General features: G+C 54.0%; 3 protein-coding genes across 3 annotated transcripts; 2 read left to right on the top strand and 1 right to left on the bottom strand.

Annotated features, from left to right (window-relative positions):
* Positions 1 to 486: 486 nt before the first annotated feature.
* On the top strand, positions 487 to 4,060 carry UBE2C (ubiquitin conjugating enzyme E2 C). The gene is made up of 6 exons (XM_055438016.2): positions 487 to 735; positions 1,292 to 1,319; positions 2,404 to 2,490; positions 2,930 to 3,134; positions 3,241 to 3,300; positions 3,830 to 4,060. Exons 1-6 carry the CDS (start codon positions 635 to 637, stop codon positions 3,886 to 3,888), a joined length of 540 nt encoding a protein of 179 aa, XP_055293991.1. The 5' UTR covers positions 487 to 634; the 3' UTR covers positions 3,889 to 4,060.
* Positions 4,061 to 11,660: 7,600 nt separating this feature from the next.
* TNNC2 (troponin C2, fast skeletal type) lies at positions 11,661 to 14,591 on the bottom strand. Its single transcript, XM_055438030.1, has 6 exons — positions 14,485 to 14,591; positions 12,813 to 12,864; positions 12,523 to 12,666; positions 12,334 to 12,448; positions 12,041 to 12,177; positions 11,661 to 11,840 (listed from the first exon to the last, which is right to left on the bottom strand). The coding sequence occupies exons 1-6, from the start codon at positions 14,485 to 14,487 to the stop codon at positions 11,809 to 11,811; spliced, it is 483 nt and encodes a 160-aa protein (XP_055294005.1). The 5' UTR covers positions 14,488 to 14,591; the 3' UTR covers positions 11,661 to 11,808.
* A 3,423-nt stretch (positions 14,592 to 18,014) lies between these two features.
* On the top strand, positions 18,015 to 23,457 carry SNX21 (sorting nexin family member 21). Its single transcript, XM_055437913.2, has 3 exons — positions 18,015 to 18,409; positions 18,845 to 19,023; positions 22,519 to 23,457. Exons 1-3 carry the CDS (start codon positions 18,148 to 18,150, stop codon positions 23,191 to 23,193), a joined length of 1,116 nt encoding a protein of 371 aa, XP_055293888.1. The 5' UTR covers positions 18,015 to 18,147; the 3' UTR covers positions 23,194 to 23,457.
* Positions 23,458 to 23,517: the final 60 nt, after the last annotated feature.

Genomic DNA, 23,517 nt, shown 5'->3' with positions numbered 1-23,517 from the left:
GTGAAAGAGCTGGGGTTTCCGGTTTGAGGGACGAGTGTGGCTTCCCAGGTGGCATACTGGTAAAGAATCTGCCTGCCAATCCAGTAGACAGTAAGAGACACTGGTTTGATCCCTGGATTGGGAAAATCCCCAGGAGTAGGAAATGGAAACATACTCCAGTATTGCTTGGAAAGTTCCATGGACAGAGGAGCCTGACAGGCAACAGTCCATGGGGTCGCATAGTTAGGACTGAGCACACATCGCAAGATTGGAGACCCTCGGTAAGGGAGCGCAGGGCTCTGACCTAAAGGGATTCATCCCACGTGGATGTCTTCTAGGCCCTTTAATGGCTGGCGTTTTCCAAAGGCGGCCAATCCATTACAGGTTCGTTAATCAATGACAGCCTCTTCTGCCAATCGCCAGTGAGAAGCCCGATTTCGTCGCCCAATAGTAGTATGCTGGTAGGTGGGTCTAGCGGTTGCGCGGTGACATAGCACTCTGGAGTGCCCCATTGGCTGGATCAAACCCAAGCGAGCCACTGATTGGTTAGCGCTGCCGGAGGGTTACAATTCAAACGCGGGCGGGCGGGCCCGCAGCCCTGCAGTTGTAACTGTGAGCTCCGCGTACCGCTTATCTCCGTCTCATCGCCGCCCGGATGGCTTCCCAGAACCGCGACCCAGCCGCCGCCAGCGTCGCCGCCGCCCGTAAGGGAGCCGAGCCCAGCGGGGGTGCTGCCCGGGGCCCCGTGGGCAAGAGGTGAGTGGTGTGGAGGTAACACCCGCCGGGCCTGTCACGCCCTGGGCATTTGGGGCCGAGAGGGAAGACTTCCGGAGCCCCCACCTCCTCCTGGAACGGGTGAGATACGGGAGTTAGAGAGACGCCAGAAGCTCTCCTGCTCTTAAGAGACACTCCCGAAAGAGGACGGAAGGGGTAGGATCGCTGCTAGGATCCTCTGTCAGTGAGCCGAGATGAAGATACTCCGGCGACCCTCGGTGGCTAGGCCGGAGGGCGGCGGGGGAGCGGGGTAGGGGAGGAAGAAGGGGAGAAATTGAGATCCGGAGAGAGACGCCAGAGAAGCTGATGGGGTTAAGAGTAAACCAGATCCGTCCTTCGAGATCCCCGAATTAGGGTGGGTGAGGGCTCACTAGGACCCTGCTATGGAAATGCAGGTGACCGTTCCCCCAGGTGAGTCCGACTTCAGGGTAGAGGAAAGCCTCCGTGACAGCTGCCCCAGGGAGACTGGGGTGGGAAAAGATACCTGGAGTCCTGGCCCATCCAGCCCTCCAGGTGACCCCAAGTACTCTTTTTGCAGGCTACAACAGGAGCTGATGACTCTCATGGTGAGTGACTGGTGCCCAGATCCCCAACCAACTGGTCTACCCTCCCACCTCCTAGTCACTTAATCAACAGCTTCCTTTCCTACATCAGGCTCTTTGGTAGTCGTGGGGGTAAAAAGATGAGTCCACCTTTCTCTCTTCTGGAAAGAAGTCAATCCACCCCACCTACACACATTTTCTCCCGCAATCTCTACTCCCAGTACCATCCCCCCCCCCCACAGTGAAATTATACCTAAAATACAGCTCTTATACAAGGCCCTCTCCTTGTCCTTCCAGGCCCTACTTCCCTGCCCTAAGGTTTGAAAAAAGTGAAAGTGTTAGTAGCTCAGTGGTGTCCGACTCTTTGCAACCCCATGAAGTGTAGCCTGGTAGTCTCCTCTGTTGAGGGAATTCTTCAGGCAAGAATACTGGAGTGGGTAGCCATTTCCTTCTCCAGGGGATCTTCCCAACCCAGGGATTGAACCTGGGTCTCCTGCATTGTGGGCAGATTCTTTGTCCCCTGAGCCACCAGGGAAGCCCTCAGGTTTATCCACACCCATCTCTCCATCCTTCTTAATATTTCCAATCCTGTCATACTTTGGAATGCTTCCTTCCTGGACTCTGTTCTCTGCATTAACCCTAGATACTCAACTCACATCCTTCAATGACCATACTGTTCCTCTTCCCAGTCTGTGAATAGCTTCTGGGCTTCATATATAACCAGCACTCAATAGCATGTTGGGGGAACTCCCTGGTGGTCCAGTGGTTAGGACTCAACGCTTTCACTGCCTTGGGCCAGGTGCCAACCCTGGTCAGGGAACGAAGATCCCACAAGCCAAAGAACAGCCCAAAAAAATAGCATGTTGAACTGAATTCCCGCAGCCAGCATTAAAGGTGCAGAGCTGCCTTCTGCTTCCCTACACAACATCTCCTTTCTTACCCTGGCAGTGAACCTCCACAATCCCAGTACTCCCCTCAGAAAAGCATATCGGTTTGTCCCGGTTGCTTTATTTTGGATCAAAATGTGAGGTTAACAGGAAGGGGTTCACCAACTGGCCCCCCAGGAGCGAACTCTTCCAGCCCAGCATGTGTTGTGTTTCCTCCCCAGATGTCTGGCGATAAAGGAATTTCTGCCTTCCCTGAATCGGACAACCTCTTCAAATGGGTGGGGACCATCCATGGAGCCGCTGGCACAGTAAGTGCAGGGTTGGGGGAGGTGAGTGTGACTAAGCTGAGTCTGGGGAGAGGTGGGAGGTGAACTCCAAGTGCCAGGTCTGCTTCACGTCTTTTGCCCGGCAGGACACTCCCCTGTGTCTGCTGCAGTGCCCAGAGCTTGTGGCCCTGGTCACCCTGAGTACAGAAAGAGGCTGGGTTTAAGGCAGCGCTCTCCATCTGAGATGCTTACAGAGGACCAGACAGCAAAGACAATTGAGCCCACTTAGGCTGATGGGCCTTAGACCAAAGGATCACTGAGGACCCCACCAGATAGGAGAGAAAGCACCAGACCAGTTTCATGCTTCGTCTTCTGTTGAGTCCTGATGAACTCAGGGGTCCTGGCAAGTCCCTTATGCGGGGCTTGGGCTGGGAACTGAGGCGCGGGGCAGGAGGGTTACCCCACGAATCTCTTTCTCCAGGTATATGAAGACCTGAGGTATAAACTGTCCCTGGAGTTCCCCAGTGGCTACCCCTACAACGCGCCCACGGTGAAGTTCCTCACGCCCTGCTACCATCCCAATGTGGACGCCCAGGGCAACATCTGTCTGGACATCCTGAAAGACAAGTGGTCCGCCCTGTATGACGTCAGGACCATCCTGCTCTCCATCCAGAGTCTGCTCGGAGGTGGCTGCCCAGCCCAACCCCTCCCCCAGAACCCGGGGACCTGGCAGGACTCCCCTGGGGCCGCCTCTCCTACCCACACCCGACCCTTCTTTTCCTCCACCCACAGAGCCCAACATTGATAGCCCTTTGAACACACATGCCGCCGAGCTCTGGAAAAATCCCACAGGTGGGTCCTTCATCCTGAGGGCACCGGACCATCCCGCCCCAACCTTCAGAAGCTCCTTCAAACAGCAGGAGGATTCCAGTGACTTGGGAATGTGTCCTGATGGCTTGTGCGGGGTGGGGGGTGGGGGAGGGAGTCGTAAGGGGGCCGGGCGGGGGCAGGGAGGCAGTAACCCACTTCCACATCTTCCTTGATGTATCTGGTTCTCCTGTTTGCTATAAAATCAGAAAAACCAACCCGTTCCACATTAATGGAGCTTGGGGAGATTTTAAGTAGAAGGCAAAGCTTTGTGCAAATGACTTGCTCTCTCAGGGCCCCTAGTCTCCTCCCCTGTCCCTGGGAGCAGAGCTACCCCCTAGAAGCAGAGCCCATCCAGAAGACCTGTCTGGGTGGCCAGCAGAGGGTCAGACTGTTGTGCTGGGAAACCCCTCCAAGCTCCCCAAAGGCCTCCCACGTATGTATTCTTGCTGCTCTCTTGCCCACCTTACCCCCTGCCCCCGTCAGTCACCAAGACCTGCCTGTTCTCTTCCAGCCTTTAAGAAGTACCTGCAAGAAACCTATTCAAAGCAGGTCTCCAGCCAAGACCCCTGACCTGGGACGTCCAGCTCTTCTTGTGTCTTTTCTTTTTTTTCCTTAGGCGGTCTGTCCATACCTCAATTTCTGTACAGGACTCTGTCTTATCTGTGGTGTCATTTTTGTTTTGTTTCTGTTTTTTAAATTAAGTGTGGTTAAACCCTTGTGATGAATATATTAAATAAATAAATTTGGGGGTTTTTATAGCAAGTTGCTGTTTTGTCATTACCCAAGGGTTGGAAGTGCCCAGGGTTGGCAGAGATCAGGTTTAGGATTTGGGTTCTCTGCTTCACAGCCCAGGGAGTAGAAACAGCTGATAGGCTTTAGGGCTGAGCCAGGAAGTGACAGGATTCCCTCCCTTGGAACCTGAGTTATTTGATGATTCTACATCTGTTTACTCATCTGTAAAACGGGTGTCACAAAATGCTAGTTCCTGGGAGTTCCCTGGTGGTCTAGTGGTGAGGAGTCAACGCTTTCACTGCTGCAGCCCGGGTTCAACCCCTGGGAACTGAGATCCCAGAAGCCACATCAGCGTGGCAATAAATAAATACTAATTTAAAGAAAAGCCAAATGCTGATCCTGTGGAGTGGCGACACAGACCAGGAATATAGGTGCTGTCCCAGTCGTGTTGCAGATGAAGCTGAACCAGATCTTAAGACTGACACGGAGCGATACCGTGTGTATGTGTGTGTTGGAGGGGGTTGGGAGGAGGACCAGCTACCCACTTTATGACAGAATTTTTTGACCCTGAAGAAGGAGCAAGAGGACATTCCGGTGACCCTACAGCCGGCCCAGGGTCTGGGGAGACAGCCAGGGGAAGTTTTCTGGATGAAGGTCACAAGTCACCCCCTGCCCCTGGTCCTCCGTTGATGGTTCCATCTCCGTTGGGGCATGTTCACCTGCTCCATCTCCCAGCATCTCCTCTGTTTGCTTCACTGGTCCAGAGCCCCCGCCCCTTGGGCCATCTTTCCACTGACCCACCACAGAACTTTGGGCCCCTGGAAACCAGTGTGTTGACCAGCTGGGTCCCAGCAGGCTGAGGTGCTGGGCCCTGCCCAGGTCCTGCAGGGAGATCTCTGTGAGAAGCTCAGGTGCACTCCAACAAGGCCCAAGCGTTGCCCTGCTCACCCAGCCTGGTCAACTGTGTCTGCAGCTGCTTGTGCAGGCCTGGGGTAGGGTAGGAGGAGGAGATAGCAGGGAGACCATCAGGAAGGTTCTCACTCACCTTTTCCTCTTAATCCAACTAGCCCACATCCCTGTGCCCCAACCAAGCTGTCACGTGTGGAAAGAACTGTGGTTGGAACTTGGATGTCCTCTGATCAGTTTCTTCATCTCAAATTGTGCTGTCGCCTCTCTCGTTGGAGCTTAGACTCACGTTGCTCAATCTGCTGTGCATATAAACCTGCCTGGGATTTTATTCAAATACAAATTTTGATTCAGTCAGTCTGGGTCTGGGTGGGTCCTGAGGCTCTGCAGTTCCAATCAGCTCCCAGGTGGTATCATTGCTGTTGTCTAGTTAAAGGTACAGAGCAGTCTTCTCAAGGTGTGGTCCTTCCACTTGTCACCTGGATCTGGCTAGAAATTCAAGTTCTTGGCCCCAGTAACCTGTCCAGATGATTCTGACGCTCTCAAACTGAAACTCACCAGACCAGGCTTCCCTGGTGGTCCAGTGGTTCAGAATCTGCCTGCCAATGCAGGGGACATAGGTTCAACCCCTGGTCCAGGAAGATCCCATATGCTACGAGGCAACTGAGCTCATGTGCCACAACTACTGAGCCTACACTCTAGAGTCCACCAGCCACAACCCCTGAGCCCACGTGTGCCCTAGACGCCATGCCCTGCAAAAAGAGAAGCCACTGCAGTAAGAACCCCAAGCATTGCAACCAAGAGTAGCCCCGCTTGCTGCAACCAAGACCCAGTGCAGCCAGAAAAAAAAAAAAAAAATCACCAGGCCGGGAGGTGCCTCGGAAGAGCAGAGCTCAGAATCTGACACTAAATTGGTTCTTAAGTGCTGGCCAAGGTAGATGAGTCTTTGCCTGGCTTTGGAAGCCTCTTTATGTGCTTTCCTCATGATGTACTCTGCATATAAGTTAAATAAGCAGGGTGACAATATACAACCTTGACATACTCCTTTTCCTATTTGGAACCAGTCTGTTGTTCCATGTACAGTTCTAACTGTTGCTTCCTGACCTGCATATAGGTTTCTTAAGAGGCAGGTCAGGTGGTCTGGTATTCCCATCTCTTTCAGAATGTTCCACAGTTTATTGTGATCCACACAGTCAAAACCTTTGGCATAGTCAATGAAGCAGAAATAGATGTTTTTCTGGAACTCTCTTGCTTTCCCCATGATCCAGTGGATGTTGGCAATTTGATCTCTGGTGCCTCTGCCTTTTCTAAAACCTGCTTGAACATCTGGAAGTTCACGGTTCACATATTGCTGAAGCCTGGCTTGGAGAATTTTGAGCATGACTTTACTAGCGTGTGAGATGAGTGCAATTGTGTGGTAGTTTGAGCATTCTTTGGCATTCCCTTTCTTTGGGATTGGAATGAAGACTGATCTTTTCCAGTCCTGTGGCCACTGCTGAGTTTTCCAAATTTGCTGGCATATTGAGTGCAGCACTTTCACAGCATCATCTTTCAGGATTTGAAATAGCTCAATTGGAATTCCATCACCTCCACTAGCTTTGTTTGTAGTGATGCTCTCTAAGGCCCACTTGACTTCACATTCCAAGATGTCTGGCTCCAGGTGAGTGATCACGCCATCGTGATTATCTTGGTCGTGAAGATCTTTTTTGTACAGTTCTTCTGTGTATTCTTGCCACCTCTTCTTAATATCTTCTGCTTCTGTTAGGTCCATACCATTTCTGTCCTTTATCGAGCCTATCTCTGCATAAAATGTTCCCTTGATATCCCTAATTTTCTTGAAGAGATCTCTTGTTTTTCCTATTCTATTGTTTTCCTCTATTTCTTTGCATTGATCGCTGAGGAAGGCTTTCTTATCTTTCCTTGCTAGTCTTTGGAACTCTGCATTCAGATGCTTATACCTTTCCTTTTCTCGTTTGCTTTTCGCTTCTCTTCTTTTCACTGCTAATTGTAAGGCCTCCTCAGACAGCCATTTTGCTTTTTTGCATTTCTTTTCCATGAGGATGGTCTTGGTCCCTGTCTCCTGTACAATGTCACGAACCTCCATCCAGAGTTCATCAGGCACTCTATCTATCGGATCTAGTCCCTTAAATCTATTTCTCACTTCCACAGTATAATCATAAGGGATTTGATTTAGGTCATATCTGAATGGTCTAGTGGTTTTCCCTACTTTCTTCAATTTCAGTCTGAATTTGGCAATAAGGAGTTCATGATCTGAGCCACAGTCAGCTCCTGGTCTTGTTTTTGCTATCTGTATAGAGCTTCTCCATCTTTGGCTGCAAAGAATATAATCAATCTGATTTCGTAAGAAGCACAAGCTGGAATCAAGATTGCTGGGAGAAATATCAATAACCTCAGATATGCAGATGACACCACCCTTATGGCAGAAAGTGAAGAGGAACTAAAAAGCCTCTTGATGAAAGTGAAAGAGGAGAGTAGAAAACAAAGATCATGGCATCTGGTCCCATCACTACATAGAAAATAGATGGGGAAACAGTGGAAGCATTGTCAGACTTTAATTTTTTGGGCTCCAAAATCACTGCAGATGATGATTGCAGCCAGGAAATTAAGCTTACTCCTTGGAAGGAAAGTTATGACCAACCTAGATAGCATATTAAAAAGCAGAGACATTACTTTGCCAACCAAGGTCCGTCTAGTCAAGGCTATGGCTTTTCCCGTGGTCATGTATGGATGTGAGAGTTGGACTGTGAAGAAAGCTGATCGCTGAAGAATTGATGGTTTTGAACTGTGGTGCTGCAGAAGACTCTTGAGAGTCCCTTGGACTGCAAGGAGATCCAACCAGTCCATTCTAGAGGAGATCAATCCTGGGTGTTCATTGGAAGGACTGATGTTAAAGCTGAAACTCCAATACTTTGGCCACCTCATGCGACGAGTTGAATCACTGGAAAAGACTCTGATGCTGGGAGTGACTGGGGGCGGGAGGAGACGGGGACGACAGAGAATGAGATGGCTGGATGGCATCACCAATTCGATGAACATGAGGTTGAGTGAACTCCGGGAGTTGGTGATGGACAGGGAGGCCTGGCGTGCTGCGATTCATGGGGCCGCAAAGTCGGACATGCCTGAGCGACTGAACTGAACTGAACTGAACTATGTGCTTTCCTAGATCATGGTGTCTCGTTCCCCCCAGATGGTCACGTGGCCTACAAGTGTCAGTCACAGAGACCCAACTCGACATTGTCATTCAAAACTAATCCCTCCAAGAAAGTAAAAGTGCTTTCTTGAATACTACTAGGGCTGCTAAAAGAGGAGGGAGTCAGTCTGGGCTGCTGGTGGAGACAGCTGCAAATGAAAGAATGCCAAGCAGAGACAAATAGCTAAGAGATGACATTGAAACTCAGGCCTCCACTTCACGCCTTGGCATCCCAGTGCCATGAGTCAACAGATCTCTTTTTGGTGTAAGTCAGTTTGATTTCAGTTTCTGACACTCGCTCAGTAAGTATGAGAAGGCGGTCGTGGTGGGAACAGATAGACATATGAATGGGGCTTCCCAGGTGGCTCAGTGGTTAAAGCCTCCGCCTGCCAATCTCTGGATTGGGAAGATCCCCTGAAGAAGGAAACGGCAACTCACTCCAGTATTCTTGCCTGGGAAATCACATGGACAGAGGAACCTGGCGGGCTACAGTCCATGGGGTCACAAAGAGTCAAACACGACTGAGCGACCGAACGCATACACAAGTGAAGGCATGTCAACAGCAGGAATAAGTGGTGGTTAAAGTACAACTGTGTTAGAATTCCTGATCCACTCCCATATTATTTGCACACACTTGGGATCTTTGAGCGAACCGCTCTGTAAAATGGAAATATTAGTAGCTACCTCACAAGATAGAACAGTGCCTCAGAATAGTGCCTGACACATACAAAGCACTAAATAAAAGCTGGATGTGGGAGATCCCTGACAGTCTAGTGGTTAGGATTCCAGGCCTCCACTGACGTGGCTTGGGTTCAGTCCCCAGTCAGGGAACTGAGACAAGCCACGTGGTGTGGCAAAAAGCAAAAACTGAGTGCTAGGCTCACATGTTGCTATGAGAACTCAGAGGTGAGTGAGGCAGCTAACGGAGACGAGGAGGGTCAAAGAAGGCTCTCTGGAGAAGGAAACTGGGCCGTGCAGGAGGTAACAGGCAGTTCATGAAGCCTTGAGCACGGCAGTGACGTGATCAGATTCGGTTTTGGAAAGGTCCTTTTGGCCACCATCTGTCTATGGAGTGAATGGCTGGAAGGAAGTTCGCTACTGTTATCAATAGCCTGGTAAGCAATGGTGGTGACCTGAGTTATGACGCCCAATGGGCTTGGAGAGGACGGATGAAGTGGTAGGGAGACAAAGTGGCAGGGCCCAGTAAGTAAATTAAAGGTAGGAAATGAGCTCCAGAATTTCTGACTTGGGTCTCACCCCTGAGAAACGCACCACAGGACAAGATGGAGGAGGGAGATCTATCAGTTTAAGGCAGAGCCAATTTGACGCACTCAGGGCACCCAGGAAGAACTGCCAACAGGCAGTCTTACTCCTGTTTCCACCCCACAGCCATGTGTCTAAGTCAGTGGTCCCCAGCCTTTCGGGTACCAGGGACCAATTTCATGGAAGACAATTTTCCACCGACCAGAGTGGTGGGGGGGATCATTTCAGGATGATTCAAGCACACTGCCGCTGCTGCTGCGTCACTTCAGTCGTGTCCGACTCTGTGTGACCCCATAGACAGAAACCCACCAGGGTCCCCCATCCCTGGGATTCTCCAGGCAAGAACACTGGAGTGGGTTGCCATTTCCTTCTCCAATGTGTGAAAGTGAAGTCGCTCAGTCGTGTCCGACCCTTAGCGACCCCACGGACTGCAGCCTACCAGGCTCCTCCATCCATGGGATTTTCTAGGCAAGAGTACTGGAGTGGCTTGCCATTGCCTTCTCCGTCAAGCACACTACATTTCTATTATTATTACACTGTGATATATAATTATATAACTCACCATAATGCAGAATCAGATCATAGGCATTAGATTCTTGTGCAATCTAGATCCCTCACATGCGCAGTTCACAGTAGGGTTTGCACTCCTTTGAGAATCTAGTACTGATCTTACCGGACATGAAACTCAGGTGGTAATGTGAGCGATGGGGAATGGCTATGAATACAGATGAAGCTTCAATCCTCACTCGCTAACTCACCTCTCACCTCCTGCTGTGTGGCCCAGTTCCTAATAGGCCATGGACTGGTACCATACCGGTACTGGGGATTGGGGACCTCTGATCTTAGTTATCATCTATATGTCTGGGTAAGACGGTTGGATGGCATCACTGACTCAATGGACATGAGCAAGCTCCAGGAGGTGGTGATGAACATGGAAGCCTGGCGTGCTGCAGTCCATGGGGTCGCAAAGAGTTGGGCACGACTGAGCAACTGAACTGATATGTCTGGGTACGTCATTCTACTCGGGCTTAGTTTCCTCAACTGTAAAATGGAAATAAGGGCATCTGTCCCTGGGGTTGTGTGGATAAATGAGACAATGAGCAGCACACAGTAGGCACTCATAGGGATGATTACTAACCTCCAGCACTGCTCCTGGCTGGAAATACCGTCCAGGAAACATGAATGAGACAGAAAGGCGAAAAGAAAACACGGAGTTGGAGAGAGAGAGCTAGCGCGATGAATAAGAGTTCAATGTTTCAAGGTGACAATGACATTACAAAAAGGGTCTGCTATATGCTGACTCTGTGCCAGTCTCTGTTCTAAGCACTTGGTACACATTAACTAGTCCTTCCAACCCTGCGAAAGTGAAAGTCACTCAGTCCTGTCCGACTCTTTGGGACCCCATGGACTGTACAACCCATAGAATTCTCCAGGCCAGAATATTGGAGTGGGTAGCCTTCTCCAGGAGATCTTCCCATCCCAGGGATCAAAGCCAGATCCCCCACATTGCAGGCGAATTCTTTACCAGCTGAGCCACCAGGGAAGCCCAAAAATAAGTACTGTCACTGTCCCCATTTTACAGATTAGGATAGGGAGCAGAGAGCGGTTTGTCACCAGAAATGAGGATTCAGACTTAGCCTGACCAAAGCCAAACTACCACTGCACCTAGTTAGCTTCGACCCGACTCTCACTATCATTGAGTTGTTTCCAAAAGAGCTCTGGGCGCCAGAGTGCAGCCAGTCAGCGCAGGGATCAAGGAAGGACGTGATGGTATCTGAGCTGGATCGTGGTATCTTGGAGATGGCATCTGAGCTGAGTTGAAGGATTTGCCAAGGCTTTAATAAGAGGAAGAAGGGCAGTCCAAGGAGACAGAACAACGTGTGCAAAGGCCCGAGGGCTTAAAAGTGCACCCCACCTCCAGAGCAAGAGAGAGAGAACGAAGCCTATCGAGGGGAGGGCCAACTGTGAGGAGGGGATGGAATCTGGATTCGATTCTAGAAGCAGAGGGAACCCTGGAAGGCCACACAGCCGCTCGGCTAAGCTGTCACGCACGCTCAGTCGCGAAACTTCCGAGGGCACGGAACGCCACCTCGGGTTCCCGGGTCCCGCTGCGCTCGGACCCGAGGACGCTCGGGCGGCTCCAGCCTTGCGGCGCCCTGGACGCTGACCCAACCAGGCGGCCCCGGACACTCGACCCGTCCCGGTCCTCCCCTGTACTCAGGCCACGCGCTTTGCAATGTTTCCTTTTATTCCCTCCAGACACATCCCCAGAAGGGGCCGCGCCTCCCTCCCGGGGCGGGGAAACGCGAGCGGCTCGGGGGGCGGCGCCGCCCACGCCCGAGGGCCGCGCGGTGTCGGGGGCTGCAAGGGCCGACTTCTTACTGCACGCCCTCCATCATCTTCAGGAACTCTGCGGGAAAGGAGACGGAGGGGCGCTCACCGGTCTCCCCGCGGCGGACGAGGCCGGCCCCGCTCCGAACCCGGCGCGCGGGAGGCGGGGAGGAGCCGGGCCCGCCCCGCCCCGCCCTCCAGGCCGAGACGCGCGCCAGGGGGCGAGGCCCCGGCGGCTCCATCCCCGCGGGCCCGGCCGCGCGCGCCCCAGAGCCTCACCGTCGAAGTCGATGCGGCCGTCGTTGTTCTTGTCCCCGTCCTTCATCAGGGACTCGAGCTCCTCGTCTGTCACGTGCTCCCCGGAGGCCCGGAAAATCTCCGCCAGCTCCTCGGCGTCGATGTAGCCGTCCGCGTTCCTGCGGGCGTGCGGGGCCGGGGCGGGGGGCGCTCAGGGCCCGCAGGGCGAGCCGCCCGCGCCACGCCCGCCGCCCCGCCTGCGCCCGCATCCGCGCCCCCGGAACCTCCGAGCCCCGCGGCCCCGCGCTCTGCTGCCCCCAGGGCCCCCGACGCACCTGTCGAAGATGCGGAAACACTCAGCCAGCTCCTCCTCGCTCTTGCCCTTGGCGTCCTCTTTCATCTGGCGCACCATCATGACCAAGAACTCCTCGAAGTCGATGGTGCCGCTGCCTGAGGGAGCGGGTGGTGAGCGGCCCGAGCCCTGGCTGCCAGCCTCTCCCCGCCCCCCAGGGCCGCCCGCTCACCATCCTCATCCACCTCCTCGATGATGGCGTCCAGCTCCTCTTTGGTGGGTGTCTGGCCCAGCATCCTCATCACGGTGCCCAGCTCCTTGACGCTGATGTCCCCGCCGCCGTCCGCGTCGAACATGTCGAAGGCGGCCTTGAACTCTGCCAGGGCGAGGAGGGCAAAGGGCCGAGGTGAGCCTGGCGAGACTGTCAGCCTCACATCCACACACTCTCTCCCCGCCTGCCCAGACACCCCAGGTTCCCCGGCACCCCGCCTCCCAGCAGCCAGCCCGCCCACCCCCACTCACCAGCGATCATCTCCTCGCTGAGGTAGGACCGGGCCTCAGCCTGCTGGTCCGTCTGCAGAAGACACGGGCCATCAAAGAGCCGAAGGGGCAGCCTGGAGTACAGTCCTGCCTTCACCCCGTTCTCCTGCACCCCCATTTCTATACGTGCCCCCTAAGCCACTGCATAGCAACAGCTCCCAGTTGCCCCACTCTGGGCTTGACCCCACAGCACCTAGCCCCACTTTTGAAGAGCTAGGGATTATGTCTCGCTTGTCAATCAGAGATCAAGTCAGGGACCCCACCCCATGACCTTCCGCGATTCATTAAATGTACCTCATCCCCTCATCTCTTCTCAGCAGCTTTTCGGGGATCAGCTGGAATCAGCCGAGTGAGAAGGCTTTGTAAAGTGCCAGCACGATTCCAGCATGGTTTTCCAGTTTCCCCTACCTGCTCATCATGCCTGGTACTTCAATAGTGAAGTCACTCAGGCGTGTCCGACTCTTTGCGACCCCATGGACCATAGCCTACCAGGCTCCTCTCACCATGAGATTCTCCAGGCAAGAACACTGGAGTGGATTGCCATTTCCTTCTCCAGGGGATCTTCCCGACCCAGGGATAGAACCCGGGTCTCCCGCATTGCAGGCAGACACTTTAACCTCTGAGCCACCAGGGAAGCCTGGTACTTTAACAGGTGCTCAATAAATGTTTGTGGTGACACAAAAAATAACGTGACGGAAAGTTATTGAGTACTGACCAAGGATCGGGCCATAGACCAGGCACTGGTCCCACCAAGGAATCAGGCGTATTCCCTCCCTCCGAGAACTTGCAGAGACAGAGTGTGTAAGCTTCCTTCCAATGACTCAGTCATCAGAGTAAACACCACTCGGTGCTGGGCAGAGTGGGATGTGGGCCTTGTGGGGGCAACAGATGGCTCTGGAGAGTTCTGGTCACATCCAAGCCCAGTCAACCCAGCCGGGGCTCTGGACTGAGGCTGGCCACGAGGGAGTGCCGAAGCATCCTAGGAGTCCTTTAGCTGGCTGGCAGCCGCCTGTCCTCCCTGTCTCCCTCCTCCCTTCCCCCTCCCCAGTCCTGAGCCAGAAGGGCAGACTATTTTTAGTCAGGCATGGGCAACAGCAGCTGCCCTCCGGGTCTAGTTACTCCTTGAAGAGATGTGGGGAGGGCTCTAGGAGGAGAAGCACAGCCTCAAATCCCAGCCCCTCTCAGGGAGGCTGACATCTCTCTAACCCTGCTCTGTCATCTTTGGCCCCTTGGAGCTCTGGGGGTCCTGCTCCAGAGCAGGCCTCCTGTCTTCCAGAGGGGGGCTGTAGCAAGGCTTCCAGCCCATCCCCCCACCACCACTCACTGCCTTGCTGGATAACAACCCCCTCTCCACCACGAGGGAGACAAGCTAAGGCCCACTCACAATCCTCTGATCCACAGCGCTAGGAGCCTCAGAAGATCTCAGGGAACCAGCAAGCCTGGAGGATGGACCCCTGGAACGTCCTCACTAGCCCTCCCCTTCCAAGGCAAGTCCAAGGCCCTCTTCCAGCCTTCCTCCCAGACACCAGGGTTCCAGGAGCCTTCAGATTCCATCTTCAAACATCCAAGTGACTGCCTCACCAAGCACCCAGATCTGAAAGATGCCCAGAAGAGCTCCAGTGAGGGCAGAGAGGAAGTCCCTTCTGGTCCTTACCATTTTGCGGGTCAACCTGGACTCCTCCACTGCAGGTCACCTTCTCCCGTACTCCACCACCCAAAGATGCCCTGGCCCGCTTTAGCCCCTCGGATTTGTAGGGGCACCCTCTCCTCCCACCTCCCAGCTCCCCAGGACCAATGCCCTGGCCAATCAGATCCTGGGGTCAGCGAGCCACCCCCTCCCAGAGTCCTAGCCCATTACCTAATTTAGCCAAGGGCCCTTGCAGAGAAATTTAAGCCTCTGAGCAGGTGGCAGGCCTTGATGTCCTAGATTCTTGTGAGGAGAACCAGCCCTGCTCTGCCACTCCCAGTGAGCCCCTCCACCCCGCCCCCAAGAAGCACACTTGCTCCAAGATGGGTGAGGAAGATCAGGGTAGAGGAAAGAGAGGCAGCATAGTAGCATGGAAGAGCACAAGCCTTGACGTTCAAAACCCAAGATCCAAGTCCTGTCTCTACAAGCTGTGCATACACGCGGGCAGGTGGCAATGCCACTGTGAGCTTCAGTTTCCTTGTGTGTGAGAAGGAGACAGTCATAACCTCCCTCCCAGAGAAACCGTGGTAAACGGGAGCCTGGGTTTAAGTCACTGGGCTTGTGCCAACTACTTAAAGTCAGTGCTTTGCAAGTGGAGTGTTTTGTCTTTGAATCAGAGACCAGAGGGGGACGGGACAGGAGGAGGGGAAATTGACAGCCACAGGTACTGAACCTCTGTGACGTGCCGCACGTGTGCTAAGCATTTTAATCATCTGATCTCACCCAATACTCATCCTGTGAGGTAGCAACTATGGTTATTCCCCTTTTTGCCGGGGAGCTTTGTAAATCATAAAGCTCTATAGTCACGCTGGGGATTCTTATTCATCCTGATTGAGGGGAAGTTGGAGCAGACGGTCCTCCAGGGACCCGTCTGAAGGGAAAAATGAATAGAGGGTCCAGGAAGTGGGGTTTGCACTTGGAAGAGAAAGAAACACTGAAAGTCGATTCTTCTCTCAAGTTTACCTTGTCCAGGAAAGGAGGTTTGGGGATTCACTGTTTTGGGGGGAAGGGGACCAGGGAGGTTTCCCTAAGTAAATGCAGGGACAGCTGGCCCTTTGCTGGAGCTCGCGGAAGAAGTCTGGAGGAGCTCAGCCGGCCTTCTGGAGAGTGAAGGGGTGGGTGGATCAAGTCAAATCCGAAGGGGGACCACCCTGAGAATCCGAGGGGTCCACCAGGGTGTTGGGATGGGCAACATTCATGGACTCTCATCACGTAACAGAAAGAGCATGATGATGACTAAACACAGGGTCTGGGGCCAGGGAAAAGGGGCTGGACACCAAGGAAGGCAGATGGACAGTGGCAGCTGGGCTGCCTTCTTGCCCTACATAGATATTCCCAAGGAAAGCTCAGCGGAGCCATGCCAGGCTAAATAAGGCCTCCCCCAGCCAGGCCCAGGGCCACGGGGTGATGCTCTCCAGGGGGTGCCTGTTTGGACACAAACATTGGAACCACTTGATCCTTTAGGAACAGAGTATAGAGAGTATAGAACTCCCAGCAATTCTTTGTTCATTAGTTTGTTCTTTAATTTATTCGGGGAAATAGATAAGGTCCAAACTCAGTGTGGCCAAGCACGGTCCCACTGACACTTCCATTCTCATTCCCCACCTTACAGGTGGTTCTGCTCTGTTCAAGCTGAAATGCAGCTCCAAACACCACCCTTTACAGCCCTCCAAGCCCTTGCACATGTAGGTTTGTTGGTGTTTTTTTTTAATATTTACTTATTTGGCTGTGCCGGGTCTTAGCTGAGGCATGCGGTACGTTCCGTCTTCATTGAGGCATGCACGATCTTTAGTTGTGGCCTGTGAACTCTTAGTTGCAGCATGTGGGATCCAGTTCCCTGACCAGGGATTGAACTTGGGGCCCCCGCACTGGGAGCTGAGTCTTAGCCACTGGACCAGGAGTGAGGTCCCTCGGTTTCTTCGTCTTAAAAATGGATGATTCTTGTCCACTAACAGCCTGTTTCCCAGGAGGTTGTGAGGGTTAGATATGACCCCTTTTCAAGTGCTGAGAACCGGGTGGAGGATACTGTGGAACCTCAGGAAATGAGAGCCCTGCCTCTTCTGCACCGAGGGATGGCAGGGAGTGTGTGTTCCATTCAAAGCCATTCCCCCACCCCTCTCTCCTGCACATTTAAAAAGGGCAGGAGTGGACTTCCCTGGTGGCATGGAGGATAAGAATCTGCCTGCCAAAGCAGGGGGACATGGGTTCAATCCCTGGTCTGGGAAGATTCCACATGCTGCAGAGCAACTAAGCCCATGCTCCACAACTACTGAACCCTCGCTCCAGAGCCCGCAAGCAGCAACTTCCAAGCCCAAGTTCTGCAACTACTGAAGCCCAGGTGCCTGGAGCCTGTGCTCTGCAACAAGAGAAACCACTGCAATGAGAAGCCTGTGAACTGCAACGAAACAAAGAGTAGCCCCTACTCGCCACAACTAGAGAAGGCCAGGTAAAGCAAAGAAGCCCCAGCGCAGCCAAAAATTAAAAAAAAAAATTTAAAGAAGAAGGAGCTACCATCAGAGACTTTATCTGATCATACGATATAACTAGCAATATCTGCCCTGCTAGGGACTGATAGCTAGGCCTTCTGACAGGAAGGGACAATAAATTCTTGACCTACAGCTGCCTTCTGGATAAAAGATTAAAACACAGCTCTCGTTAGAGGAATTGCTGAGATTGCAACTGACATCGGGAAATAAAAAACAGGATGTGGAACTCAGGAGACCTGGGCTGCAAAGCCCCTCTCTCAGAAACCTCTGGCAAGCCGTGTGACTTCAGGCAAGTCACTCAGCCTCTCTGGGTCTCCGTTTCCTCGTTTCTCTATGTGCTATGTGTGAGGCAGGCTCAAATGAGATTATAAGAGCGTGTGAACACTGGAGAAACAATATCATTGTGTAACTGATGATCCTCTTAGCCCCTGCTCTGACCTAAGCCCTGGACTAGGGTCCTTTCGGAGAGCTGCAGAATTCGTGCTTCAGTTCTTACTGTTCTTGTTTTACGTATGAGAAAACCTAGGCCACTCGAGGTTAGATTCCATCTCAGATCACATGGCTTCTCTTGGCCTCGGTTTCCTCCCAGGAGAGATGGGTTTCTGACTGCCGCGCAGTGACTTCGGAAAGTTAGAGAGTGCCGGGTGGAAATGAAGGGACCGTCTGCGGCCAGCCTGGGTCTCCGCGAGGGGTGGGCGGATTCAAGGAGGGCGTAGGCCCCTCCGGATTGGGGACAATCCCGGAGAAGGCCTGGCCTACCCAGGATTCCCATAGCCCTCCTGGAGCGAAGGGCCCGGGATTCCCGGGCGGCTCCGGGAGCGGGCGGGGCGGGAGGCGGGCCAGCGGCAGGAAGGGGCCGGAGCGGCGCTCGGAGCGGGCTGGGCCGGTTCGGTGCAACCCGGTCGGCCTCGGCCAGCCTCCGGGAGCTGCACCGGGGAGCGGGGCGCCCCGGAGTGCGCCGCGGGGCGCAGGAGGCAGAGCCGCGCGGAGAGCCCCCGGTCCCCGCAACGGGCAGGGGCGGGACCTCCACGGCGCCCAGCCCGCCCCCGCCCCGGGCCCCGGCCCGCCCCCTCCCGGCGCGGGGCCGGGGTCCGCCTCCCGACCCGGCCCGCGACCCGGCCCGGCGCGCTCCCCCCGGGGTGCCATGGCCTCGCGGCTCCTGCACCGACTGCGGCACGCCCTGGCCGGCGACGGCCCCGGGGAGGCGGCGGCCGGCCCCGAGGCCGAGCAGTTCCCGGAGAGCTCGGAACTGGAGGACGACGATGCCGAGGGCCTGTCGTCCCGCCTCAGCGGCACCCTGAGCTTCACCAGCGCCGAGGACGACGACGAGGAGGACGGCGAGGACGACGACGACGCTGACCCCGACCCGCTGTCCGCTGGCGACCGGGTGGCGGGAGAAGACGCAGGCGAGTGCGGGAGGATGCAGGCGGGAACCCTGGGCTCGGTTAGGCCTCCACCCTGGCCGCGTTCCCGAGTCGATCCAGCCGAAACTCAAGACACTTCTTTTAAGTGCGTCCAGCTACCTCTTGGCTGTGTGACCTTGAGAGAGTCACAACACCTCTCTGGGCCAAGTTCCCTTGTGTCAAATCACTCCCATCTCAGGGTTGTTTAGGGCGTGAGATGTACAGTCTGGGATACAAACGGTAGTACTGTGCTAGGGATGTTTTGGGGGTGGAGATGTTTATTTAACGCCTACGGTCTGCCCGGCAGGTGTTTGGCTCGGGGTCCTTCTCTGGCCCTCCATTTCCATTTATGTCAGATAGGGATAAAGCCTTTGTCATTCTTTGGGAGGAGAATGAATGAGGTCAGGGGCACCTAATTTACATCAAACCTGGCCCCAGGCCCATCCTGTGCTCAAGCAGAACGAAGTCCCCCACCTGATGGGCAGCGGGGCAGTCAGCTCCTGACCCGGCAGTTGCAAGATTTCTGGAAGAAGTCCAGGAACACCCTGGTACCCCAGCGGCTGCTCTTTGAGGTGACCAACGCCACCGTGGTTAAGGACCCGCCCTCCAAGTACGTGGTGAGTGAGGGTCCAGGACCCTGAGCTATGAGTCTTAGAAGACCCTGGCTTAGAGAAAGTAGGGGAAACTTCAGCATCCTGGGTGATCTGGCTGTGTAGTTATAAATGGCTGCCCCATTTGACAGATGGGGAAACTGAGGCCAGAAAAGGGCTGTAACTTGAGCAGATCCTCAGGCACATGAACCTATCCTACCCCGATTTTGAGACTAAGAACTACTGTGCATGTCCTCTGCCCCCCGGACTTTTGCAAACTGTCACAAGATGCAAGATACATGGGGAAGAATATTATCTGAGTCAGACTTGAGACCAAGTTGGCATTGGTGGGAAAAATGGGTTTGGGATCCAGATCTTGATTCAGATCCCAGTTATTACCGGTTTGGCTTCAGGTGAGTTGTGAAACCTTGACTAACCCGTTTTCTCACCTGAACAATGGGGATAATGCAGGAGTTAAATGAGACAGAACACAGAAAGCCCTTAGCATTGTGCCTGGCATCTTGAAGTGCTTGATAAAATGGTAGTTCTATTTTACTTTGGGTTGAAAATGTCAGGCATCTAGGGCCTACTGTGGCTTCTTTGCCACCCAGAAGAGTCAGTTCTCCAGCACCCACACCTGTACAGAATAAGCTTGTCCGAAGGACTGGATTTAGGGGATTGCTGTGTGTGTGTGTTCAGTCGTGTCCGACTCTTTGCAGCCCCATGTACCATAGCCCACCAGGCTCCTCTGTCCATAGGATTCTCCAGGCAAGGATACTGGAGTGGGTTGCCATTTCCTTCGCCAGGGGATTGCTGGATTGGGGTAAAGATCAGTCAGTGGTGGGGGCTGGGGGATGCGGGCTGATTTTCTGACTGTGGAAAGGAGAAACACATGGAGGAGGCAGCTGGCCTGGTCCTGAAATCCAGCCCAGCCTGGCTGGCCGTGGCAGCGGCCGCTCCCTGCCTCTCACTCCCTCTTCCCTACCCTCCTCCATTTCTGACTCAGCAGGAAGGGGGCCTGGAGCCCTGTCCCACATCTGGACTTCTCCACCCCTTTCTGAGGCTCTCAGTGAAAAAAGGGCCACACCCACAGGGCAGCTGCTCCAGTTTCAGCGGGGATTGACTCTGATGATGGAGTCTTGAATGGCAGAAGTCCTGGCTGGGGGTCATGCTCAGGAAGGGGACACGAGGAGCAGCTGAGAGACAGGGAAGTTGAGAGCAGCTCTGGGAAGAGAATGACAAGAAAGAGCCAAGCCTGGCCTGGGCCGGGCCTGGGAGTATCCCAGGGAATCAGGAGGTGGGGGTGGGGGTGGGGGGTCCGCAGAGTCAGACACGACTGAGTGACTAGGAGACAAATCCTGCTTCAACATCTCCTGGAGGTTAAGAGCACAGGCTTTGGAATTAGGTCGGCCTGGGTTTGAGTCCCAGCTGGGCCATTTACCAGCTTTGTGGCTTAGAGGAGGTCTTTGAGCCCTTTGCCTTCTCTGGGAGCCTGCTTCCTGAGGTGACAGAGGTATGGACACCTTCCTCGCAGTGAGTTTGTGATGCTGAAATAATGGCTGTGAAGAACTCGCAGGGTAGTGCTCAGTTAATGATTCTCATTGTCACCTGTTTCGTAGGACAAGAGAAGGATCAGGCAATGGATCTAAAATGGGTTTTTGTCCAAACCCTACAAATGAAAATAAAAGGAGATAAGCATAAGAGGTCACTATAGATGAGGGCTTCCTGAAATGTGTTCTGCAGAAAACTGGTTCCCTGGAATATTAATAACTGTCCCTTTAAAGAAAAAACAGAGCTTTACAGTCAATATGTAATGTTTGGGGAATGCAGGGTTGAACTAGAGTAAAATAACTTTTTTGTTAAACTTTTTAATCCTGAATACTAAGGTAGACTGAATCTTCCAGAGTGAGCAGGCAAACAGACTAAGCAGGGGTGGCTCCAATATCGGCAGTTTCACAGAACAGATTTGAGAGTAAACTCTGGGTTTGGTGTTAGTCCACTTTTCACATCTATGTGTGTGTGTGTGTGTGTATGCACGCGCGCACGCGCGTGCACACACGTGCTCAGTTGCAACCAATTCTTTTTAACATCTAATGCTTGCTAATCCCCTTTCTAGACCTGTTAGCTCAGCGTTATTATAGATTAAGGCATATTTGGGTTCTCAGACCTGGTGGGAAGCTTAGTGGTCATCTCGTTCAGCGTTTCCCAAACCTCCATCACCCTCACAATTTCTGTCCTATCTAAATGCTTTTACCATTTGGTGCTTATCATTTTTCTTCAAATAAACCTATTTTTTATTTTCCAAATAAACCTATTTTTTTAAAATAACTTTAAAAGACAACTTTACAGCACAACTGTATATGGGAAGCCTGACTCACTCACCATAAAGAGAAGATAACCATAAAAATAAAAGCAGTGAAAGTGTCATTCGAGTCTGGCTGGATGCTGCTGCCTGGAGGTGGCGCTGACAGATTCTCTTTCTGGCTCTTTTCTAAAAATGGAGCTGAGAAGTGTTGGAGAAGGGCTTTTGTGAACCAGACTGAGAGCTTCTCAATTTGTCGTCAGAAAGATTCACAGAGAATGAGAGGGGGTATTACCTCCTGCCTCTATTCAAGTGTTATTCACTCCAGTACTTAGCACCTAAACTTCCCGGGGACCAACGTTTGTTCCCGTCCCACACCTGAGGAAACAGTGAGCTGGGCCAGCGCTGCATTCACTAGAGTGGAAGTGGACCCAAGAAGGGGACCACCCTGCCTGACTGCCACAGTGAGGGAGCATCTGACCCAAGGGTAGAACTTGGGTCCCAGTCCAGTGTGCTTTTCATACTGGTCACTACTGGGACTGTCTGAAGACCTGTGTTGAGGGTCTGGATGGGAATAACCCAGCCATGTGGAGCCATGTGTCCAGAATGGAACAAAGCTCCAAGCTGGTCCTAAAGGTTGGCCTGGACATGGGCCTGGGTTTCAACACACGGCTGGTTCTCCAGAGGGGCTATCAGAAGACCTCGCTTCCCGATGGGAGGGGCTTCCCAGGTGGCACTAGTGGTAAAGAATCTGCCAGCCGAGGCAGGAGACATAAGAGACCCGGGTTCGATCCCTGGGTGGGAAAGATCCCTTGGAGGAGGGCATGGCAACCCACTCCAGTATTCTTGCCTGGAGAATCCCATGGACAGTGGAGCCTGGTGGGCTATAGTCCATAGGGTCGCAGAGAGTCCGACACGACTGAAGCGACTTAGCACACACTCCCTGGAAGGGGTGAGGTGGGCAGCCGTCCAGGCGCTAAAGCTCATCTCTGTCTTTTTCTCCCTGTGCTGCCTTGGGCCTGGGTCATTTCAGACGAGCCTCAGGTAAGATGAGACTGGGCTCCCCGGATGCAGCCCCGGCAGCTCCCACCTTCTGGGCTCCATCTCCAGGGTAGGGGTGGGAGAAGAGAATTGGAAGTGGGGGTGGGGGGTCAGGGAGGGAAGGGGCCCGGGGACCCCCTGCCTCTGCCCTGACCCCCCTGAACCCCTGCTCCCTGCAGCTCTACACCCTCGCCGTGATGGGCCCGGGACCACCGGATAGCCAACCGGCCCAGATATCCCGCCGCTACTCGGACTTTGAGCGGTTGCACCGAAACCTGCAGCGGCAGTTCCGGGGTCCCATGACTGGCGTCTCCTTCCCCCGCAAGCGCCTGCGCCGGAACTTTACCGCCGAGACCATCGCCCGCCGCAGCCGGGCCTTCGAGCAGTTTCTGGGCCATCTCCAGGCCGTGCCCGAGCTGCGGCAGGCCGCGGACCTGCAGGACTTCTTCGTGCTACCCGAGCTGCGGCGGGCGCAGAGCCTCACCTGCACCGGCCTCTACCGCGAGGCCCTGGTGCTCTGGGCCAACGCCTGGCAGCTACAGGCCCAGCTGGGCATGCCCTGTGGCCCAGACCGACGTCTGCTGACCCTGGCGGGGCTGGCCGTGTGCCACCAGGAGCTGGAGGACGCCGGAGAGGCTCGGGCATGCTGTGAGAGGGCCCTGCAGCTGCTGGGGGCCAAGAGCCCGCACCCTCTGCTGGCCCCCTTTTTGGAGGCCCACGTACGACTCTCCTGGCGCCTGGGCCTGGACAAACGCCAGTCTGAGGCCCGGCTCCAGGCCCTGCAGGAGGCAGGCCTGACCCCCACGCCACCCCCCAGTCTTAAAGAGTTACTCATCAAGGAGGTGCTGGACTAGCATCACCTAGACTTAAGGAAACTGTGCGGCCTGAGGCGCAGCCCCAGGATGGGGAGTGGGTTGAGGGGGGCAGATGAGGACACAGGACAGCTGCTGAGAGGCTCCCTGGGGTGCTGGGAACCCCTAGAAGGTCCACAAAGAATTTGCAGTAGACCAAGGAAATGTGCTACTTCTGTTGAGCTCCAATCAGGACAAGGTGGGATGTGCAGGGAGAAAGTTTGACGCTGCCTCTCCAGCTTATGAATACCTGGGGCCGTGACCCAGGTCAGGGTCGATGGTCTGTCTTCCCGCAGGCCCACCTGGCTGAAGGGCTAGGGACTCTGG

This window comes from Moschus berezovskii, chromosome 15, assembly GCF_049115385.1.
Source record: "Moschus berezovskii isolate FMDL1 chromosome 15, NW_MosBer_1.0, whole genome shotgun sequence".
Classification (NCBI taxonomy): Eukaryota; Metazoa; Chordata; class Mammalia; order Artiodactyla; family Moschidae; genus Moschus; species Moschus berezovskii.
Note: the sequence above shows the minus strand (reverse complement) of the source record. Positions and strands in the feature narration are given on the sequence as shown.

What these genes read in the sequence shown, in the direction of transcription:
- SNX21 (XM_055437913.2), top strand. Translation starts at nt 18,148, where the DNA reads ATGGCCTCGCGGCTCCTGCACCGACTGCGGCACGCCCTGGCCGGCGAC. An exon ending in GGTGGCGGGAGAAGACGCAG is followed by an intron (nt 18,410 to 18,844) that starts GCGAGTGCGGGA and finishes ACCTGGCCCCAG; the next exon opens with GCCCATCCTGTGCTCAAGCA. An exon ending in ACCCGCCCTCCAAGTACGTG is followed by an intron (nt 19,024 to 22,518) that starts GTGAGTGAGGGT and finishes TGCTCCCTGCAG; the next exon opens with CTCTACACCCTCGCCGTGAT.
- UBE2C (XM_055438016.2), top strand. Translation starts at nt 635, where the DNA reads ATGGCTTCCCAGAACCGCGACCCAGCCGCCGCCAGCGTCGCCGCCGCC. An exon ending in TCCATGGAGCCGCTGGCACA is followed by an intron (nt 2,491 to 2,929) that starts GTAAGTGCAGGG and finishes CTCTTTCTCCAG; the next exon opens with GTATATGAAGACCTGAGGTA. An exon ending in CATCCAGAGTCTGCTCGGAG is followed by an intron (nt 3,135 to 3,240) that starts GTGGCTGCCCAG and finishes CTCCACCCACAG; the next exon opens with AGCCCAACATTGATAGCCCT.
- TNNC2 (XM_055438030.1), bottom strand. An exon ending in CGAGGAGGTGGATGAGGATG is followed by an intron (nt 12,449 to 12,522) that starts GTGAGCGGGCGG and finishes CCGCTCCCTCAG; the next exon opens with GCAGCGGCACCATCGACTTC. An exon ending in TGTTTCCGCATCTTCGACAG is followed by an intron (nt 12,178 to 12,333) that starts GTGCGTCGGGGG and finishes GCACGCCCGCAG; the next exon opens with GAACGCGGACGGCTACATCG.